Raw genomic sequence first — 23,832 nt, forward strand, 5'->3', positions numbered from 1 at the left:
TTGCTAGGGCTTATACTTATTTACATAATGTAATCGTATCCTAGTTTTCGCAAAGCTTTTGTTGGTCAAATTTTTAGTTTTGAAAAAGAGTGATGAAACTCGTAACCATTATTGGTTTTGGTACCAACTGTGGCAGAACCGCCTGAAATAACACGCTTACGGAGGTGCTCGTCTTCCACCAGACTCTAAGCACCCCGAAAGCAAGCTATAGCGGGTGGTATCCGTTGGCCATACCCCAAGGGAGAACTCGAAAGATCCACATTTTCCCCAAGGATCCAATAATGAGAACGAGTTACAATACTTGTCCATTTCATACATCAAAAGTTCTTAGAAATTACATTATTACATTACCAAATGTCAGAGTGCGGAATAATAAACAACGAAATTTAAAATAAACATCTAGCGATAAGAACGAGGATCCGTCTGAGCTCACCAGAAGAATCCTCCACACAATGATACTTCTCATTCATTACCTGCAATAGGGATAAATAAACCATGAGTACATAATGTACTCGCAAGACTTATCCACCTAGTGAGAATAATTTCCCGACTCCAAGGAATATATGATAAGCTTTATGGTTTGCTAGTTTCCTTTTGACAGAGAGCAATACTAATAGTGAGTCCTTATTTATGTTATTAGTATCAGCCGTATTAAGTTATTATCTATTCAGTCTATATAAGCACCTGTTCTACTTTCAAGCAAGAGTTGAACAATTAGTTCCATTTCATCATCTCTCATCTTTCAGTTCTTACTACGGTGCTAAACCATAGACAAGCCGTACCGGAATGTCGGTGATTCACGAATCAATGCCCCCAGCTGGGTACCCCAAAAACACATGCCCCACTTGTACCCTAGGCATAAGTATGACTAACCCATCATCCTCCTATTCTGGGTGTCCAGGTCCCCGTCCAAACTTGGACTCCAAGCCCCCACTCCTGAGTCCCAGACTCACTGCGGTGCAAGGACCTCCACCATCCCCGCCTCCAATCAATCGGTCTGAAAAGAGCCGGATCCACGATAAGAGAGCAACGAGTCTTTCCTGCGCCCATACCCAAGTATGTGCTCGGGATAATAAGTCTGTGACTTGCCTAGAGCTATATGCAACGACCGGTCCTTAATCGACACAGACAGGGAAAAGTGTAACCGAGCTATGCCCTGTTGGCCACAGGACACAACCCTTTACACCCACCAGTACCCAAACCATATCCCTGTCCGGTCACCATTTTTCTTTCCACCATTTTATCATGAGTGATCATATTTATCACCTATTTGCGAGTAACGGCAGGTTACTCACGCTACCGATATCCTGAGCATAGCAACTACTCGACCTATACTAGTAGGACTCATGGGTAGATATATTTATGTATGTAGTTTTTATAAAATGTCTGTAACTTAAATGCACATCATATATATATATTCAGTGATCATAAAATAGGAGTTATGCACCGGGGCTTGCCTTGGGCAGGCGACGGGTCAGTAAGGTCAGCACCAAAAGGCTCCGGGGCTCCCTCCTATATGAGGATCTCCTCCTCATACTCCTCAATGACTTCTTCATACTCCTGTTTGTCGACGGGCACGAACTCTACCAACTCGTGATCTACATGCATGAAATGATGATGCAATACTTAGTAATATAGCAATAGCAACTCTTAAAATAAAAGTACATATGTCTAACTACTAAGCTAGTGCTACCGACCAAGGTACTAAGTTATCTATTGTTACCAATAATAAGTATGAAGTATGACATACATTATTATAGCAACTATAGGTATTCTTACTCCTAATACTGATTTACGCTATATATGATAAAGCAAGGATAATAGCTACTCTATTTATCAACCTAGTCTAGGGCTACAAAATTTACAGTAAGTACATAATAATCTAGTGAGCCTACTATAAAAATTTTATAGCTATAGATATCACCAATTTACCACAAAAATTCCTATAATTATTAATCTACATAATACTAAGATGTTTAGTTTGAATTTATGAACCTACCATTGTCACAGCTAACTATAATCTAACTACACTAACAAGTAGATGGTATTTTTATGAACCTAACAAACTTGGTTTCACTATTTTTAGACATCTACAAGATTTACTACAATTTATCAAAGTTCAGCTAGAAACTATATTGAATAAACATTTGTAAATCGCTGGAAAATTGGAAAACGAATTCACAGCGCGACCCAACTCGCAACTCGGCTCGGCCCACCACGGTGACCCGCGTGCGCGCCAGTGCGGCCCACGCGACGGCCTGTTCCTGCGACAGCGGCCCAACGCGAGAGACCCACGCGCGCACCTGCGTTTTAGCAAACGAGTCCCCGTTCTCTTTCCTATTAGCAAAGTTAACCCGAGCACTATTTGAATGAGTCACTGGCTTCGCATCTAGGACCCCACCTCTATTCGAATTCACGCTTTACAAAGTCCCTGGCCGGACGAACAGGGGCTGCGGCCCTGCCAGCCAAACGCCGGCGAGCACAGACCTCTTCAGCACCCACCAGCACCCCCATGAGCCTCTACATGCCATGAGCAATAGATTGAGGTAACAAACGCCAAGAATGGCGCATTATGCAGGTGTGGCCATACGCCGCGGCGGGGTCTAGCCACGGTAGCCCGACGCCGGCGAAACCACCTAACCGTACGCCTCTACTGCTACTTGGTAATCATCTACAGGCTAAGAGTAACCACCTTGAAGCCCTAATTGAATCACTACTGCGCCCAACCGAGCTGGCCACAGGAACGGCATCTAAGCTAGCTCGCTGACGGCCGCCAACGTGCTCGGGGCTACCTAGCCACTAATTGGCTCAACCGCCTATCCTAGGAGCAAGAGGGCCTCACCAGAGATGTGGCGGATGGGCTGGGTGAAGTCGCGAGGAACGACAACGGGTTGGCCACGTGCGCGAGGTTGCTCCAGTTCACGCCGGCCACGGTGAAGGCGTTCCCGGCGCCCTGCTGCTCCATCAGCGGAGCCACTGCACGCCGAGGCGAATGAGTCAAGGAGAGGCAATAGCCCTGCCCGATTGAGACAATAGAGCAATGAGCATCGCCCCGACCGAGCGCTCGCCTCGCCGGCCATGGCGGACCGCCGAGGGGAAAAAATCTCCCCATTACCTCACCGTAGGAAGGAAACCCGGCGAGATGACTCCAATCGGAAGATAACTACTCTAGTTCGTAGTGTGCACGGTTAATTGGAAAGTTGTGGAGTATGCGAGGCCAAATTGCAGGGGCGACGCCTACGGACTTATGGCGGCCGGCGACGGCAAAACTTAAATTGACGCCCCTCCCTTGTACCACCGCAACAGTGGCCGGTTAGGCACGACGCTGTCCTCCCGCTCGACCACCAAACGTGCTCGGTAACACGGATGGGGCCAGCTCATTGGTTTGGCTTTGGCGCGGCTTGGTCGGCCGGTGACCTTCTAGGCGACATGACGGGAACCTTTGGCGTGGCCTCGCGCGCAAGCGTGAGAACGAGGCAAGCAGGGCAAGCCCACGCGCGCGCACAGCCGAACGTCAACGGGAACCTCAGGCGGACGCGATGGCAAGGGGCAGAGCAGGCAGGCCTGCCGGGCCCAGCGCGCGCGCGTCGTGTGCCAGAGCGCGACAGCAGGAGGCCGTGGACGGCCGCGCAGAGCCAAACGCGCGGTGTGCGCACAGGTGTGACGGGCGGCCGGCGCGGCAACGCCGAGAGCCGGGCGGTGACCGCGTCCAGGCGCTGGCATTGCTCAACACGTGACTTGCACGCTTTTTAAAGCTGCTACAACAACCAATTCGATGATCCGAAAGCCAAACCAGTCGTTCTATCCTCAAGCGGGTACATAGGGCTATCGAACTAAGCCAAGACACCACGCCACTTCTTAAACTGATCGTTCTACAAAAATTGCCGAACATGGCTTCGTCGACCCATTTTCAAACTTACGCGAAACGACTAAGCTTCAAACGGTTTTGCGTCGAATTCCTTTTCCAAGCTACTTGATGCACTAGCTAGCGAACCCCGTCCTCGACCGCACGTATTTTATCGTCGCCTACGGAGTTCGTACTACGAACTTTATCAAAGTTTTGCATAAACGTTCAATAGCATTTTTGTTTGATAAAAATTCACTTAGAATACTAAACGATATAAAGCGACATGAAATGTAACATTTGTTTCTTGTTTCAGATGAACGTTTCAAGTGCCGTACGTTGATCTATACCCTATATTACACCCATGTACAAACAAGTATGAAGCTCATGCAGTATTTTAGTAAAAACTGTACAATGTAACACCGATGGTATTACAGCAACTAGCCTATTACATAAACCAGGCTCCTGGTAAGCATATCACTCCATCACCAATTCACCATAAACTTCCGCACTGAAGATTGAAGAACATTTGCTTACCATTACCAATCCATGGAAATGCAGAATACATCTTTCATCTGTTTTGCAGCAGAACGGCTAGCCGAACTTGTTTTCGATGTCAGTGTCTTGGAGCTCACCTTTCAAGTGTAATTGTTTCTCCATGGCGATGAGCAGCATGGGCCATTCACAATACAGAATTTCCTCAATATCGTCATCATGGCCGTACTCATGCAAGTGGCTTCTTACATTTCTGTTGAGCCGCAGTAGACCCATTGTGGTCCTTTTGTACTCGTTTTTAACATTTACAACCCACTGGTTGATCTTTGCATTTGCCATGGCAGTATCCAACCAGTCGTTCTTGTAGGGGAGATTGTACAGTATTCTCTTCTTCTTTGCTTGGTTTTTCTGACCAAGATAATTGACAATTCTATCGTGTAGCATCAGGAAGACCTCAGTGCTGTGAACACAGGTAACCAAATGAGCCTGTGGTGACAACAACAAACAGTCAAAGAAGTTAAAACTGAATAAAAAAAATTACCGGTTTTTCAAGGGCAGCAGGGCAGCATTGTTTACAATCAAGAACTCATCTTTCCTTTTAAGGTTGTCCTTCGTCAAGAGCAAGAGGAATTGACTGTAGTCCGGAGGCAATTTGTTGATATCCCCACCGGAGATACTAATCAACTGCTTGAGCACCCTGGACAGGTTCTTGTAGTCATCCCTCACACGCTCAATGCTGAAGCCTTTGGTAGTGAATCTGGCCCCCCTAAGCTTGACATTGCCAGCGCTCCCAACCCAGACGTTGGACACCTGCAGAGGAGCAGTGAGGCACTTGCAGACTGAGTGGTAGTTCCTCAGTATCAATGCAAGTTTTCTGCTGATCCTAGTGGCTTCATCAGATAATCGCCAGAATGTCTTTGTTGCTGTTCCTAACACCGGCACCTGGATCAGCAACGCGTTGTCCTTCGCATAGCTCGTCGCGTCGCGCAGCTCCTCCGCAGACGACTCGTCGATGTCCTCGGTGCTATGAACAACAAAGAGAGAAAAAATGAGTCTGTGGCCACAGGGACAGTGAAACTGAATGGACGGAGCAGCGAGATGTTTCTTGCCATACATATTAAAGGGGTTCTTGAAGATCTTTTACCTGGGGGTATTACACATATTCAGTACGCTGATGACACAGTGTAGCATCAGGAAGACCTCAGTGCTGTGAACACAAGTAACCAAATGAGCCTGTGGTGACAACAACAAACAGTCAAAGATGATACAACTGAATAAAAAAAATTACCGGTTTTTCATGGGCAGCAGGGCAGCATTGTTTACAATCAAGAATTCATCTTTCCTTGTAAGGTTGTTTCTCCTCAAGAGCAAGAGGAAATCCTTGTAGTCCGGAGGCAATTTGTTGATATCCCCACCCGAGATCATAATCAACAGCCCCAGGACCCTGGAAAGGTGCTTGTAGTCATCTCTCACACGCTCAATGCTGAAGAAGCCTTCGCCAGTGAAACTGACCCCCCTTAGCTTGACATTCCCAGTGCTCCCAATCCAGACGTTGGACACCTGCAGAGGAGCAGTGAGGTATTTGCAGACCGAGTGCTGGCTCCTCAGTATCAATGCAAGTTTTCTGCTAATCCTAGTGGCTTCGTCAGATAATCGCCAGAATGTCTTCGTTGTTCCTAACACCGGCACCTGGATCAGCATCGCGTTGTCCTTCGCATAGCTCATCGCGTCGCGCAGCCTCTCGGCAGAATACTCGTCGATGTCCTCAGTGCTATGAACAAAGAGAGAAAAATGAGTCTGTGACTACAGACAATAAAACTGATTCGGACGGAGCAGGGACATGTTTCTCGCAATTATCTGACGAACAAACAAAGGCCAGCATCTCACTTGTATTGGTACTGAGAAGCCACCACTTCGTCGCCAATTTTTGGTCCAGCAGCCTGCCGAAAATACCCAATCAAGCACAAGAAACTGAAACATTGAGGTGAAAAAATTGCAAGAACTTCTCTGCTCCCAGTAGAAACAGATTGGTCCAGGAGGATCCTCTGTCCCTTTTGAAGAAAGAACAATCTCTTGTATTTTATTTTCTTTTTTTGTTTATAAAAAAAAAATCTCTTGGCACGGGAAGGTCGTCAAAGGCTGAGATTCACTCATATTCCTAGACTAAATTAAGGCAGGCACACATAGGCGATCTACATGATCTGTTAGAGGATGACCTTGCATGCACGGATTCGACTCCTTCAAAGAAATTATAACCTTTGATCATCTTTTCAATAAAAATTATTGCGATATGGCAGGGATGCAAAAGGGGGAGGAAATGAAGGAAGAACACCATATGTTACCGGCAGTACTTATGTTGACACCGATGTGGATTCGAACCTGGATCAGGGCGGCGGCGCCGACGGCAAGGCCGAGGCCGATGCCGACACCTACGCCAACGCCGAGGGTGTTTCCCATGGAGGAACACTATCTTGCTGCTGCTGCTTCTTGTTTAGCTACGAGCTCAAAGATGCGGCCAGACGTGAGGGAAGAGTAAAGTAAAAGGGGTGAGAAGAAAAACAAAGGAGACTAGACCGGAGACCTTCATCAATATGACTGTTCATGATGGGATGGCAAGACAGTTGGATTCCCTTCTGTTACTTTGGTAGATTTATACATTTTATTAATTGAAACACTATTAGATATATCTATATTTCTTAACTGAAAAACTATTATATACATTTTTATTGGTAATAAAATTTTAATAACTCTATATTTTATAAAACAATACTACTACATATAATTCACTAATAAGAAATTTTAATATTTTCTGTAGCGAAAGAGGTTAATAGAGACCAAAAGTAGCTATGAACTCCTTGATTTCTTAACTCCTTAAGCATAAACAGTATAACCTAAAATCCTTTTCTTTAATATAATAAAAAGAGACTTTTAAATAATATGTACAATAGGCATAGTGTTTCAGTTTAACTTGAGGTTAAACTCAAAGTTGTAATCAAAATCTAGATTCATGATGCCATAAATCAATATTATAGCTTGCGCCACCATAACTTAAACTAAGATTTCAACAAAATGCATTTTGAAGGTACATGGAAATGCCATGCAAAGAGGAAAAACTATGAATATAGATGAAAAAAAGCATCTAGTAATTGTTAATTTATCACAAGAAGACAATGATTACATAAGTTTTATATGTGTATTGTGTTAGAAAATAAATGAACAGAAAAATTTGCAAAGGGAAGTAACTTTTATTAGTAGTAGGTATTAAACATAAGGGGCTCTTATGTTCTTAACCTTGTTTTGAAGTATAAATGTGATTTTACCTTCATTTGTTAAACTTTGTGATTTTGTCTCTTCTTTTTCAAAACGAAGGCATATAGTTCATCCTATTCCGTTCAGAGGAATTAAGAGTACTAGCTTAGCTAAACAAAAACTAGTTTTCCCATGTGATTTGCTTTTTAGTACCCGGTATTTTTAACCTCTATTTTTAATATCAAATATTTGAGATACCATTTAGAAAGAATTTTCATAGAAAAAATTGCAAATATTTCAAATCTAAGGCCAAGTTTAACAAGCTGCACAAGCTTAATCAACTATCGACGGAAGCCAAAGGGTTAGGATAATGTCAAGGTCAAGGGTAATATTATTTTTGTCAAATCCGATTTTAAGAACAAAATCAGCACACCATATGTATGCTGCGACGTTATTAGTTTATAGCAATAGAAATATCATAAAAATAATGAGTAAAAAAATATTTATTATAGAGTTGACTCAAAGTCTTTACACAAAAAAAACATAGTTCAATAATAAACGTCTATAAAAGATAACCGTAGTGAAACTCCATTCTCCATAGGTAATCGACCGGGGAACATGTATGTCTAGACCTCCAAGAAGTCATCTAATTCTCAACAATCTCCTGCTCTGAGTAGCCATCCATAATTTTGCTAAAAGAACCTAATAAGACAAGCGGGACCTCAATTGTACTCAGCAAGTGAGAGAAAATAAATAGCATGCTTAGGCTGAGACAAGAAAATAACTGGCTTGGTTAGAATATTGTAAGCTTCTTAGAGCAAGTATAGCAAATTGCTATAAGTTAACGGTCTCGTACTATGTTGCGTGGGATTTTACTAATATGGAGGAAAGAACTGTCTTATGAGCTAAAATTTAGAACTATGAGACAGCTATTGACTGTACCATTGTATGAGTTAGTGTTATGCAACTCACAACTTTATTTTTATTCTTTGCATAAATTAAGAAATTATGGGTTACTACCAGACAATTTAAAAGACAACCATTGTACATGTCTATTAAGTCGTCTTAAAATTATATGGTACTATATGAGACCGTCGACGAGACAACGCTAATGTACTTGCTCTTAATTTGGCATGTTTTATTAGCACCTAATTACTACATGTAAGTCTTTCCAAATATTTTAAATCTAATTGAAGTTTAACAAGTTTTATATGTTTAACCAACCATCAACACAAGCCTGAGGGTTAGAATCAGGATCAGTGTCGTCTTTCATTTGTTTTTGAATTTTTTCTTTTCTTTTAGTTTATTTATTTTTCCTTTTACCTAACATAGTCTAGAGCAGGAGCGAACGGTGGTTTCGCATTAACTAAATTATAAAGTTGAAACATGATAAAATCATAAATGGATTTCAATGCAGTGTAAGAACACACCCATCTCTCTAAACATAAACTATATACTTAATTTTTAAGATTATAGTCCGTGCAGAGAACGGATTGATACACTACTACCTATTATTGAATCGACGATCAAGGCGTATAACCGTGTTTGTTTTGCATATTTTACCCGTTCAGTATAGACGACGTTCAGGTTTAAACATGGCTAGGTAACAGGGTAAGTATGGACAACCTTGACGTAAGAAAACTCGGAGTGCATTCTTTTTCCTCAATATTATATAGGCCTTACCCCTGTTGAACTCCGGGAGGGATTAAAGCAACTTGGTATTGTTAGGCAGACCAAGTGTACGAATTATTAGAAAAAACTGTCAGCTAGAAAAGCTATTTGAAAGAGATTCCCAACCGGCTCCTTTTTTAAAGGAAAATGGTCCCCTACCCTTTAACCTGTGCTTTCCTGGGTGATGAAAGAGCACCCCCAGTGGTGGGATCGGGGTTAGAAGAGTACTTCAGATATAATCACTCTCATAAAACTCAAGTGTGACAATACTTCAGATATGTATCTGCAAGTGTTTCCGAAGAATATTCCGAGCGTTGCTTACTGATGCAATAGAGATTGTTTATAAGAATCAGAGATTAAAGGATGAATGCAAACTCAATGGCAAGTCAATTTTACAGCATAATTTTAGAGTTTTAGGGCGATGTTTTACTTTTTACAGCACACTTTATAAAGCTGACCGGCTTTGCCTTCAAAGTTGACGAGACAAGAGAAAGCAACTAGCCTATTACATAAACCAGGCTCCAGGTAAGCATATCACTCCATCACCAATTCACCATAAACTTCCGCACTGAAGATTGAAGAACATTAGCTTACCATTACCAACCCATGGAAATGCAGAATACATCTTTCATCTGTTTTGCTGCAGAACGGCTAGCCGAACTTGTTTTCGATGTCATTGTCTTGGAGCTCACCTTCCAAGTGTAATTGTTTCTCCATGGCGATGAGCAGCATGGGCCATTCACAATACAGAATTTCCTCAATATCGTCATCATGGCCGTACTCATGGAAGTGGCTTCTTACATTTCTGTTGAGACGCAGTAGATCAAGTGCAGTCCTTTTGTACTCTTTTTTTTTGAACATCTGATTTTACAACCCACTGGTTGATCTTTGTATTTGACGTGGCAGTATCCAACCAGTCGTTCTCGTAGGGGAGACTGTATTATGTTCCTCTTTGCTCGGTTTTTTCTACCAAGATACTTGACAATTCTATCGTATAGCATCAGGAAGACTTCAGTGCTGTGAACACAAGTAACCAAATGACCCAGTGGCAACAGCAACAAAAACAAAAACAAAGACAATAAAACTGAGTAAAAAAAATACCGGTTTTTCAAGGGCAGCAGAGCAGCATTGTTTACAATCAAGAACTCATCTTCCGTCGTAAGGTTGTCCTTCGTCAAGAGCAAGAGGAATTGACTGTAGTCCGGAGGCAATTTGTTGATATCCCCACCGGAGATACTAATCAACTGCTTGAGCACCCTGGACAGGTTCTTGTGCTGAGTGGTAGTTGCAGACTGAGTGGTAGTTCCTCAGTATCAATGCAAGTTTTCTGCTGATCCTAGTGGCTTCATCAGATAATCGCCAGAATGTCTTCGTTGCTGTTCCTAACACCGGCACCTGGATCAGCAACGCGTTGTCCTTCGCATAGCTCGTCGCGTCGCGCAGCTCCTCCGCAGACGACTCGTCAATGTCCTCGGTGCTATGAACAACAAAGAGAGAAAATGAGTCTGTGGCCACAGGGACAGTGAAACTGAATGGACGGAGCAGCGAGATGTTTCTTGCCATACATATTAAAGGGGTTCTTGAAGATCTTTTACCTGGGGGTATTACACATATTCAGTACGCTGATGACACAGTGATCATGATAGATGGATCTGCAACTTCAATAACTAACCTGAAACTGATTTTATATTGCTTTGATTGGCTGACTGGATTAAAAATAAACTACCATAAGAGTGAAGTGTATGGCGTTGGAGTTTCACAGGTAGAGAAGGAAGAAATGGCTAATATGCTTAATTGTGTTTTGGGTGATCTACCCTTGAAATATCTAGGGATTCCAATCAGTGACCACCATTTAGCCATGGGGGCTTTTAGTTTTTTGCCTCAGAAAATGATAACTAGACTTGACCAATGGAAAGGGAAATTCTTAACTTCGGGTGTGAAACAAATCTTAACCAGTTCCTGTTTGAGCAGCCTACCTTTGTATTGTATGGGTTTTTACTGGTTGGCTGATGGGATTCACAAGAGAATGGATACCATTAGGGCCAATTTTCTTTGGCAGGGGGCTGAGGACAAGTTTAAATATCACGTGGCCAAATGGGAAATGGTATGCAGACCAAAAGACCAAGGGGGCTTAGGGATTATAAACACTAGAATTATGAATGACTGCTTAATAGTCAAGTGGATTTGGAAGATTTTCCAGGAGCCCGATGAACTTTGGTTTAAGTTTTTGAAAGCAAAATATATGGGTGAGGGGGGTTCTTTGAGTCTAAGACAAAGGGAGTGTCTCAATTTTGGCAGGGCCTACATAAAGTGAAGCATATTTTCAAATGGGGTGTTGAGAAATGGAGACCATTGCAAATTTTGGGAAGACTGCTGGGCCAAAGAGGTCCCATTAGGTATTAGTCATGAAAATCTCTTTAGAATGGTGAGAAATCCTTACTGTTCGATTTCTGAGTGCTGGGAGGAGGATGAATGGGTTATGGATTTCAAAAGATCTTTAAGTCCCCAAGAATACAATAGCTGGATTGATCTAACTTACTCTCTGCATGGATGTAATCCTGAGAGTGATGCAGCGGATATTGTTTCCTGGGCTTTAGAGCCAAAAGGTCATTTTTCAACCAAATCGCTATATAGATTTCTGACTGACTGGGGCATGCCAAGTAGAGTGTCTGGTCTGATCTGGAAATGCAAAATTCCATTGAAAATCAAGTTCTTTCTTTGGCAAATGTTCCATAACAAGCTCCAGGTAGCGAGGAGCCTGGTTAAGTGGGGATGGAAAGGTAACATGGGTTGTTGCTTATGTGACTGTGTTGAAACTGTTAACCATCTTTTCTTCAAATGTCACTAGGCTAAACTAGTCTGGGGCCTCTGGCAAAATATATTTGAGCTAGACTCTTGTCCTAGATCTCTGGAAGACCTATCTATTACATGGCTGCAGGGCAAGGGGCCGCTGCCGAATCGGTTGATCATATTTTTCTTCGCTGGATTTGCGTGGGCCTTGTGGACCACGAGAAATAAGATAGCAATTGAAAAATCGTTTGTTAAGACGCCAACTGATGTAATATATGTGGCGATATCATTGTTGCAGAGATGGAGCGTCCTTCTGAAGGAGAAAGACAAGCGATTCTGAGATGGCTGAAGAACTTTAAGCCCAAGGCTACAATGGCAACGGATGTCTTTGAGATCTAGTTGGCTTAGCTCTTTTCTATTTTTAACCTTTTGTAATAGCTGGATGATGCGCTCTATCCTATCTGGGATTGTAATGTGGCTGGTAACCCCAACAAACCTTGTTACGATGTGCTTTCTTAAAAACAGAGTTAATTCTCTTTAAAAAAATATATTTCTAGCCATTTAAAGAATTTTTTTAGCTAACCTTGTTACGATGCGCTTTCTTAAAAACAGAGTTAATTCTCTTTTTTTTAAAGATATTTTTAGCCATTTAATGAGATTTTTTTAGTATGAACGCACGCTTAAACACACTCACACACACCTAGACCTACAAACTACACGCACTCCATGCGTTCTTCTAGACATCGACAGAGTCCCATGGGGACTCCGTACGGGCACTACTATTGTAGTGCCACGCGTATACGTCCAGGAACTGGAAATATATATTTAGGGAAAACCCCGGTGCCACACCCGGCCGATCCACAACTGGGATTCGAACACGGGTGGGTGGCCTCCACGACGGGAGCGCTCACCACTGCGCTACTAGCGTGTTGGCGCCATTTAATGAGTTTATTATCTGACGAATAAACAGAGAGCAACATCTCACTTGGTTTGATACTGAGAAGCCACCGCTCTGTTGGCAAGTACCCCACCACCACTCATCAGGTGTCCAATGTTTGAACTCGCAGCCTGCCAAAAATACCCAATCACGCACACGTAACTGGAAACATTCAGTTAAAAAGATTGCACGAACTGCTCTGGTCACAATAACAACAGATTGGTTCAGGAGGATCCTCATATCATCAATTTATCATTGAGAAAGAACAATCTCTTGTCTTTTAAGAAAAAAAAAAACTCTTGCAACGGGAAGGTTATGAAAGGCCGTCCATATCAACTCTTTGCCTTTCAAGTAAATAGATCCCTATGACCCTTGATCGTCCCTCAGTCTCATCCCTCTTATTGCATCAGTCCCACCCTTCTTCCATGTCTAGGTCCCACGGCAGAAGTCGGAGATCCAGGTTTTATCCTTCTCTAACACGGCGTCGGTTACACGGTAGGAACACAAAAGGGGAAAAGATAGAACGAAGAACATTATATGTTGATGGCAGTATTTTGTCAACACCGATGTGGATTCGAACCTGCATCAGATCGGCGACGTCGTCGGCGCCGAGGCCACCACGGAAGCCAAAGCCAAGGCAGGTGTTGCCCATGGAGGATCACTATCTTACTATCTTGCTGCTCCCGCTGCTGCTTTACTTGTTCAGCTACCGAGCTCGAAGCAGCTGCCAGAGGTGAGGGATGAGTAAAGTGCAAGGCGCAAGTAGTGGTACTGGAGAATAAAAAACAAAGGAGACTAGACTCGAGACCTTCTCTTCTCACCTTCAATCAGGGCGACTGTTCGTGATGGAATGGCAGCATGGTTGGCCAATTGACTTGAGAGGTGAGAGATACTCCCTCCGTCCTAATGCAATTTTAGAACTGTATCATGTTAAAGTATGTCAAGTTTAACAAAAAAAAAATATAAATAATTTGATGTTGTAAGCATTAATATTTTTAACCATATATTTTCAAACTTCAGTCACTTTAACCGATGATGTATTTAGAATTGTATTTTTTTTAGGACAGAGATAGTACCATTTGGCTTGTTATGTTTTTGTCATTGGTTTTTGTTGCATGTACATGAAATTTTGTATAAAGTTATTTTTATAAACCATTAGTTTCTGTATTTTTAATTTGTGATAAAGGCTATCGACAAGTGTTTTTATATGGGTTAGAGTTTTATAAAAGACATAAGTATTTAAGTTTGTGCATAGCTACAAAATTACGTTTTATAGGTGTTGCTTTTTATAGGCATTTTGTCACTAGATAATGATTATCTGCGCATTGTGCGTGAATGAAACGGATTTAGATGGTAGTACACGAGACAGCTTAGATAGGTTCAATGTGAGGAGACAACACCCTATGTTATGTTTTGTGGATTCTCTTGTTTGTGCGTCGTATGCAAAGGCTAGGAAAAAGAGGTTTACATATACAACACCCTATGTTATGTTTTGTGGATTCTCTCGTTTCTTCCTTATACAAATACAATCTAGGGAAGTAGGGTTTCAGAAAGATCCTATCATGATCAGTTTACATATTGGTTTTAGTCATTTACAACTGAATCTCGGTAGATGAGGAGATGTGTGTGTGCCATGCAAGGACCCTCCAATTAACCATATCAAAATCAAGCTGTCATCTAGTGGCCACACTCAATTTAATACAACTAATCCACTCGTTCCTATAATCGCATAATCCATGATGTACACTATGTGCAAACTACACATGATACATTGCATATATAAACATCATATAGCTCTCACACGATTGAATATTAGTTAAGTTACGACACTTGTTCAACACTAAGACATTGTAGTAGAAGTTTGTAGCATACATAATAAATTCAAAGATGCATTCATGGTTCATGCCACAACCATGAGCTAAGCTACTCATAGGTGCTTTACTCCCACTCGACAAAGGGGTTGGGATCATAGAAGTAGCCGTACACGAAGCCCATCTCACATGCAGCAACTCAAAAGTAGCACCATGAAAATAAGAATTGTACTATGCATGTCATACTCGAATAATACTAAAAGGAATATGCATTGAGGCCATAGCAAGGTAAACATGTTGGTTTACATTAAAGCAGATGGAATAAATAAAAGGGTCCACATATCAAACTACAAACTAGGCATAGCACAACCTTAGGAAATAGCAAGAACTTAAGCATGAGGGTGGATCTTGACGTTCCATGAGTCCTTTCATCATGAGTCTACTCTCAAAGCCAGAAATCAGGAACTTGCTCATAATCAAGAGTGTGGCATTCCAAAATGATCCATAACTCTAAAGGGGTGTACAACTTTTCCCATAAGAGGTAAATGAACTCATGCCTCAACCTTTTCCACGTTTGTCCAAAATATCTAATGGATAGTCGAGATGTGCAGGAGTATTGGTTTCTAGCTACTCCTCGCCCCAAATCACTTTGAATCCATAAGATCACTCAATCAAACACGGCTTACCGTCCCCATAATGACATGTACCAAGTATGAAAGGTGTTCAAAACTCACTGCAACATGTATACGATCCTTAACTAGCCCAAGTGAGTAATGTCATCACAGACCCCGTCTCACCAAGCCTTCGATCACATTGATTCTCTTGTTCATATTTTAGACATTTCCCCTCCTAGTTGTTCATTAGAACATGTCATATATAGATTGTCCGGCAATACTCATTGCATTGGACTGTCGAGTATGAGGTGTTGGACCGTCCATAGGATGGGCTTAGGTGACTTGGCACTACATAGTTCACGTGGACTGTTAGTTAGGAAGGTCAAACCATCCAAGTCAAAATTTCTGGGGCTAAACAAGGATGTTACTACTCGGCGGGGTTCTAATGGACCATCCATGTCACTTGGTGGACTGTTTGCCTAAACATAATGGTCTTGTGCTAGGATTATACTCTTCTGATGTGGTATCATAGATTGTGATAGACCGAATGGCTCACCTGAACAACTTAGGACTTGGTGTCTTTCTAGACTGCCCGGTTTTGTCAACATGGATTGTCCATCTATCTGACTAGACTATCTTTCTAGACAACCCATAGGCAATTTGGTTTTGTATGCCTCTGGGCCATATGGTTTGACTATCCAAGTGTATTCTCATACCATCCCTAGGAACAGGGTGAAAGTATTATTGTTCTGTAGAGTCAGTTGTGTATGGAGGACCATTTGTATGAGCACACAGACCATCCTTTTGACCTCGGTAGATTCACACAAGTCTTCAATGCTCAAGTCTAATGCATCGTATGACTGTGCAGACCTGAAAGGTCCTAATGGCTAGAGGGGGGTTGAATAGCCTATTAAAAATTTCTACAACAACACTTAGCAAACTGGTTAGACAAATATGAGGCGAAACGAGTATTGCGCTAGCCTACTAAAAATGCAAGCAACCTACCACAATTCTAGTTTCTATAGTCTCTATCTACACAATGGCTATCTCACTACACTAAGTTAGTATGCTCTCAAATGCTAACTAAAGAGCCACACTAACCAAACTAACAAGCTCTCACGACTAGCTACACTAAAGAGCTTGACAACTAGTTTGTGGTATTGTAAAGAGAGAGAGCAAGATGGTTATACCGTCGAGTCGAGGAATGAACCAATCAATCACAAGAATGAATACCAATGAATACCAATCACCTCGGAATCAAATAATGACACAATGATTTTTTACCGAGGTTCACTTGCTTGCCGGCAAGCTAGTCCTCATTGTGGCGATTCACTCACTTGGAGGTTCATGCGCTAATTGGCATCACACGCCAAACCCTCAATAGGGTGCCGCACAACCAACACAATATGAGGATCACACAAGCCACGAGCAATTTACTAGAGTACCTTTTGGCTTTCCGCCGGGGAAAGGTCAAGAACCCCTCACAATCACCACGATCGGAGCCAGAGACAATCACCAACCTCCGCTCGACAATCCTCGCTGCTCCAAGCCGTCTAGGTGGTGGCAACCACCAAGAGTAACAAGCGAATCCCGCAGCGAAACACGAACACCAAATGCCTCTAAATGCAAACGCTCAAGCAATGCACTTAGAATCACTCCCAATCTCACAAAGATGGTGAATCAATGATGGAGATGAGTGGGAGGGCTTTGGCTAAGCTCACAAGGTTACTATGTCAATGCAAATGGCTAAGAGAGTGAGCTAGAGCCGGTAATGGGGCTTAAATAGACAGCCCCCACGAATAGAGCCATTGGCTCTCTGTTCATTGAGAAATCAGGGCGACCGGACGCGCCGATCGAATTGATCGGACGTAGGACCCCAGCGTCTGGTCCTCAAATTTTCACCATGTGTCCCCTGCTTCAAATGCTGATCGCTCGATCTCAATGGTCATTAGTACACTTAAGTTGTGACCAGACGCACTACAGTGTAGGACCGGACGCACAATTGCCTAGCGTTTGGTCACTTCCAGTAAGGTTCCAGTCGCTACCGGACACGTCCGGTTACCCCTGACCAGACTCACCCAGCGTTCGGTCAACACATAGACCAAACCCTCGAGCGCCACGTCATTAGCACCGGACTCGCCAGAGTAGCGTCCGGTCAGTTTTATTTGCCAGCATCATGTGCAACTCAGAGAGAGTCCAGAGAGCTCTCTGAGCTACCGGACGCGTCCGGTCACACATGATCGAACTCGCTCAGAGTCCGATCAGTCTCTTCTAACTGACTAATGCCTAGGTTTAGCCACTAGACACGTCCGGTCCCACGAGGACAGTGTCCTATGCACTCTGTGAAACCCTGTCTTTTCTGTATAGGGGGTCGGTGGCACCGTCAGACTGTCCACACTCTGTGAAACCCTATCTTTTCTATACACTCCGCTGGTGAAGTTTCAAACCCTTGCTCCCAAGTGCTAAACACAATATGTATCACCTTTGTGCATGTGTGTTAGCATATTTTCACAAACATTTTCAAGGGTGTTAGCACTCCACTAGATCCTAAATGCATATGCAATGAGTTAGAGTATCTAGTGGCACTTTGATAACCATATTTTGATATGAGTTTCACTCCTCTTAATAGTACAGCTATCGAACCTAAATGTGATCACACTCGCTAAGTGTCTTGATCACCGAAACAAAATGGCTCCTACCACTTATACCTTTGCCTTAAGCCTTTTGTTTTTTTCTTTCTTCTTTTCAAGTCCAAGCACTTGATCATCACCATGGCATCACCATCATCATGTCATGATCTTCATTTGCTTCACCACTTGGAATGTGCTACCTATCTCATGATCACTTTGATAAACTATGTTAGTACTTAGGGTTTCGTCAATTCACCAAAACTAAACTAGAGCTTTCAAGACCGTCCATGTGAACATAACAGGGACAGACTAGTCTCTTGAATAGCAAGCATATGAGTGACACCATAATGTGTCCCTGGGAATGTATAGTGTCTCTATGGTTCTGGTGGGACAAGTTGTGCACTTATGGACTATCTGGGTAAACTACTAAACTGCCTGAGGAGTTTGCACATAGGTGTCTAAGTCTCTACTAGCTGGGTTTTGCTCTAATCTGGTGGACCAGCTATGTGTGCTGGCGAACTTTTTGTCAGTGCACAGTGGAGGCTTCGACTTGGATTGGGCCAAAACTTCATGTAATACTTATTAGAGGGTGTTCCTAGAGGCCTTTAGAACCCATCTAGGAAGGTGCATTGGTGACTAGTCTACCATGTGTGAGGGTTCTTTGGGTGATTCCTAGGGTTAGGGTTGTAAGGGCTAAGCAAGAACTCACCAAGCAAGCAATATCTTACCTTGGTGACCTAGGTTTGTGTATATGTCGGATTGGGCTTCTTCTTGCCTCCTTTTCTCACCACTAATGCAATGGAGGGGAGCACTCCTTGCTCCTCTCTAACAATGGGGATGAACTTTGGGGTGATGCTGCACCTTGGGGCGTCATTCTTGCCTTCTCCTTGGTCTCCTTCCCCCTGAAAAAAAATCACACATGCAAATCACATTGCATGCGAAATGAAAGCGTATAACGTCACCTGCAATATTACTTGGTGATCGAAAAATATCAAGTCCAAAGTTGCAAAATAACAAAGACTTACCATATCTTTTTTTTGTGATCAAAGACTGACCATATCTGAAGATCACACGTGTATCAAACTAATGTAGTTATTAATCTAAAACTTTCATTATTTATCCTATTTTACATGTAAAAAGTAAATAAACATATATTTCACCTATAACCAGGTAGTCCACTACTAGAAATCCTTTCATCTGTGATGTTTTGGGAATGACGAATTCAATTTCAGTCACTGAATATGGTTCATTAATGATGAAATTATGTAGAACGTCATGGATGCTTGGTTTGGCCATCAGCCCATTTGTTCCTCTATGACAAATTTGGAATTACCGTCATAGAAGGGTTCTGAGCTTCGTCATAGAAGTGATAGTCAATAGTTTCACCGTTGTGGTCCCACATGTTAGATATACATTTTTGTCATAAATGTGGAGTTTTAAAAAACCTAATATTTTGGCAGTTGTGGTCCCACCTGTCAGGTGTTTATTTTTGTCATAAAAGACAAATTTGAAAAAAAAATGTGCAACGTGTGGGGATCGAACCCAGCACCTGCTGACTCAGAGTCTAGTTACCATACCATCAGAGTACAATTTCGTTCATGGTAAAGTGTGGGAACTTATTTTATTATTGACTATTAGATCTTTCATATGACCCAAACCTAATCCAATCGTGTTGCGGTGGTGGATACAAATCGAATCAGCGGGGTGGGAGGAGGTGCTCCGGCGGCGGACCTCTGCGCCAACCATCTACGGCGAGCCTCTCTGGTGGGCAGCTCTGGCGGGCAGATCTACCGACCTAGCAGCTCCGGCGGTCATTTGAGTGGGGCGGGAGGAGGTGCTCCGGCGGTGGCCCTCTGCGCTGGCCATCTACGGAGAGCCACTCCGGTGGGCAGCTCTGGCGGACTACTCTACCGGCCTTGCTGCTTCGGCGGTCATCTGCTATGGGATGCATCGGTGGGTAGCTGCTGCAGCGGCATAGCACGCTGCTCTGGCGGGTAGCTGCTGCAGCGTAGCTGGTTCGGTAGGCAGCTCCTTCGGCCGGCAGCCACTGTGGCTTCTCGGCTCCGGCGTACCTGCTACTGCTGCTGCTGCCTGCTTCGGCGTACCTGCTGCTGTGGCTTCTCTGCTCTGGCATACCTAAGGTATTGTCCTCTCCCAAAGCTTGCAATTCAGTGGATTCGGTAGCTGTTTAGACATGGCTAATTAGAGGTAATTATTACATTTTTATTAGATGGACAGAACATGGATTCGTGCTACTCGGTTTAGTGATCAATTCAATGATGGCATTTATCAGTTTATGGCTTATGTTTGAGGTAGATACAATGCGGATGATGCTATACCTTGCCCATGTCGCAATTGTTTGAATCAGTCTTCATGGAGTCAGAAGGAAGTGTATGACAATGTGTATCTCTATGGATGGTCAGCTACATACACTAGGTGGGTACACCATGGAGAAGCTTTTGATGCTGAGATTGTGGAACATGCAGAGGATGCAAATGAACCTGATGATCTTGTTGATGTGCTGCATGTGGATGAGCCTGACAATGAGGATGATCACGGTACGTCAGAGATGCTAGCTGACTTGTATGTAGCTGTACAAGAAGATGGAGAACAGCCTATGTTTGTGAAAGTACTTGAAGATGCAAAACGTGCTCTTTGCCCAGGTTCTGTTCAGTCTAGGTTCTCTTTTCTAGTGAGACTGCTACATATCAAGTCCTTCTATAGGATCAGCAACACAGCATTAAGTGTGATATTGAAGTTATTGTCAGGGTCATTCCCTAACTGTGGTCTTCTAGATTCATATGACAAAGCAAAGAGGTATCTCAAAGAATTGGGTCTTGGTTATGAGTTAATCCATGTCTGTGACAATAATTGTGTGTTGTTACGGAAGGATCTTGCTAAAGCGGACAACTGCCAAAATGCAAGAAATCTAGGTGGGTAGATGCAGATGGTGCCAAAAGGATTCCTAAGAAGATTTTGAGATATTTTCCTCTTATACCTAGGCTGAAGAGGATGTTTGCAAAGAAATCAACATCTGAGGAGACCCGGTGGCACAAGGATAAGCGGGTTCCTATGTACAATGAAATGAGCCATCCAGCTGATGGCGAAGCCTGGAAAGACTTTCATGAGGTGTATCCAAGCTTTGCTGAAGATGCAAGAAACCTAAGGCTTGGTTTAGCTACAGATGGCTTCAATCCTTTCAGGAACATGAACACAACTTATAGCATGTGGCCTGTACTTGTAAGGGTATACAATCTTCCTCCATGGTCATGCACCGATGCATCCAACTGCTACATGTCATTGCACATCCCAGGACCTAAGTCTCCAGGCAAGGACTTTGACATATTCTTATAACCACTCATTGAGGATTTGTTAAAACTCTAGGAGGGTGTCAGCACTTATGATGCATTCACTGGCGAAAAGTTTGACCTTCGTGCTGCAGTACTATGGTGCATCCATGACTATCCAGCTTTGGGTGTATTGTCAGGGTGAATTACCAAAGGCTACTATGCATGCATTTATTGCAACAGAGATACATTGTCAAGGAGTCTTAGGAAAAAGATTTGTTACATTGGACATTGTCGCTACCTTCCCAAAAATCACAAGTGGCAAAGAAGCTTGGCCTTTGATGGACACCGAGAAAACTGGGTTGAGCCACAAATGCTGAGTATGGATGAGACATTGGAGTGTCTAGAGAAGGTAAAAGATGTGTGTTCTAGTAAGCATGATGGTAGCAAGAAAAGGAAGCGTGGACAGAAGGACAAGGAGCCAAAATTGTTTAGCCGAAAGTCAGCTCTATGGGAACTACCTTATTGGAAACACTTGAAGCTGCCACACAATCTTGATGTGATGCATATAGAGAAGAATATATGTGATGCCCTTCTAGGCATAATACTCCGTCTTGAGGGCAAGAATAAGGATACAGTTAATGCAAGGCTTGATTTGTAGGATATGGGCATACGACCTAAACTACATTTAGAAGAAGATGGTGGGAATTCAGTTTCCATGCCAGCAGCATGGTATGCCATGGAAAAAGAAGAAAGGGCTGCATTTTGTGGATTTCTAAAAAGTATTCGGTTTCCATATGGATACGCTTCCAACCTAACAAGATGCATTAGTGCAGATGGTTCCAAGGTGCAGGGCCTCAAAACCCATGATTGCCACATATTGCTCCAAAGAATTTTACCTGTTGGTCTCCGAGGACTAGTGCATAAGGACATATATGAAGCAGTTGGAGAGTTGGGTAAATTTTTCCGAGAGCTTTGCGGTAGGAAACTAAAGGTTGATGTGATCAAACGTCTAAAGGCAGAAATCCCTATGATACTATGCAAGCTGGAGATATTTTTTCCTCCTGCCTTTTTTGATGTGATGGTCCACTTGGCTGTCCACCTTCCTAATGAAGCACTCCTAAGAGGTCCTGTTCAATATGGATGGATGTACCTGATAGAACGCCAAATGGGCACTTTGAAGGGGTATGTGAGGAATAGGGCTAGACCTGAAGGATCCATCGCTGAGGCGTACATAGCTAATGAGGCCTTGACCTTTTGCTCAAGGTACATGGATGATGTTGTCACTAGATTTAACAGGGATGATGACAAATGGGATCAAGGAGTTTCAGATAGTGACCTCTCTATCTTCCAGCATGGTGTTAAACTCTTGGGAGCACACAGGCAGACATATCTTGATGACAAAGAATTTGACAAGATTTGTTGGTATGTGCTAAACAACTGTGATGAGGTAGAGCCATATTTAAGGTGAGTGCTTCTTTCCTAAATTGTGTGTGCTAGTAAACAACAATCCTAAACATGGGTGACCAATACATATTGCAAACTGTGTGTGCAGCAAGTTTAGACAACAGTTAGAGGAAGAAGGTGGCCATGATGTTGAGAATAGGTTGGAAAAGGAATTTCCTGCTTGGTTTAGGAATCATGTAAGTGGTTTCATATTTATTTTGTGTGTAGCAAGTTTTTTTTTCATATTTTTCAAATTTTAACTTGTTTGGTGGTCTTATTAGATCAAGATGCTATGAATGGATAATCATGAAGATGTTACTGAAGGCCTATATGCAATATCATGTCCTCCTTGCCTTAGAGTGAAGTTATGGGCATCATGCAGTGTCAATGGTGTTCGATACAACACTGTCGACCATGAAAGACAAAGGCAGACACAAAATAGTGGTGTGCTGGCAGATGGAACACATAACAGTGTGCTGACTGAATTTTATGGTCAGCTCAAAGAGATTGTTGAGTTGAGCTACAACTCTAATTTGGAATCCATTCGAACTATGGTACTTTTTCAGTGTGAGTGGTTCAGTCAAGATGGCAAAGGAAGAGCTGTTAGAGATGATGGCCTTTTTAGATCCATCAATGTGGAGAGGTTTTGGTACAAGTCAGACCCATTTATATTAGCAACTCAATCAAAAAAGGTCTTCTATGTGCCAGACACATAGTTTGGTGAAAATTGGCATGTTGTCTAGAAATTTGAGCATAGGAGTATGTATGATGTCACTGAAGCAGAATTGAGCATTGTTCACCAAGATGAAGCTGGTTCTGATAATGAGCTTTTGGTGCAAGCTGATGATGATGATGATGGATTAGATGAGCCTGCACCAGTGTACCAACGTGTACATGGAGAGAAATCTTCTATTGCTAGTAACTTACAAGATCTTATTAGTAGAAGGGAAGAAGACCTGGATGCAGACAGTGACTCTGAAGATTGTGAAGATGACACTATATTGGAGTATTTTAGTGAAAATGATAGGGATCCCATGGAATGTAATGATGATGATTAG

At 42.7% G+C, this 23,832-nt stretch overlaps 1 protein-coding gene and 1 pseudogene across 2 annotated transcripts; both read right to left on the reverse strand.

The window, feature by feature from the left end:
* Positions 1-4,139: 4,139 nt before the first annotated feature.
* LOC136534758 (uncharacterized) lies at positions 4,140-6,871 on the reverse strand. 2 transcript variants are annotated; one of them, XM_066527132.1, is made up of 7 exons: positions 6,719-6,871; positions 6,227-6,279; positions 6,029-6,110; positions 5,628-5,899; positions 5,484-5,546; positions 4,881-5,363; positions 4,140-4,799 (listed from the first exon to the last, which is right to left on the reverse strand). In XM_066527132.1, the coding sequence occupies exons 1-7, from the start codon at positions 6,794-6,796 to the stop codon at positions 4,439-4,441; spliced, it is 1,392 nt and encodes a 463-aa protein (XP_066383229.1). In that variant the 5' UTR covers positions 6,797-6,871; the 3' UTR covers positions 4,140-4,438. The 2 variants fall into 2 exon arrangements, with proteins under 2 accessions (XP_066383229.1, XP_066383228.1); XM_066527131.1 differs by having other exon boundaries at positions 5,628-6,110.
* Positions 6,872-9,638: 2,767 nt separating this feature from the next.
* LOC136534760 (uncharacterized) lies at positions 9,639-13,735 on the reverse strand (annotated as a pseudogene).
* Positions 13,736-23,832: the final 10,097 nt, after the last annotated feature.

The sequence above is a fragment of the Miscanthus floridulus genome, unplaced genomic scaffold, assembly GCF_019320115.1.
Source record: "Miscanthus floridulus cultivar M001 unplaced genomic scaffold, ASM1932011v1 os_2263_1_2, whole genome shotgun sequence".
NCBI classification, from domain to species: Eukaryota; Viridiplantae; Streptophyta; class Magnoliopsida; order Poales; family Poaceae; genus Miscanthus; species Miscanthus floridulus.

Bases quoted from the DNA above. Each gene is read 5' to 3' on its own strand.
- LOC136534758 (XM_066527131.1), bottom strand. From the start codon at position 6,796: ATGGGAAACACCCTCGGCGTTGGCGTAGGTGTCGGCATCGGCCTCGGC. The intron at 6,280-6,718 runs GTTCGAATCCAC...TATTTTCGGCAG, and splicing joins GCGCCGCCGCCCTGATCCAG to GCTGCTGGACCAAAAATTGG. The intron at 5,547-5,627 runs GTAATTTTTTTT...TTGTGTTCACAG, and splicing joins CTGCTGCCCATGAAAAACCG to CACTGAGGTCTTCCTGATGC.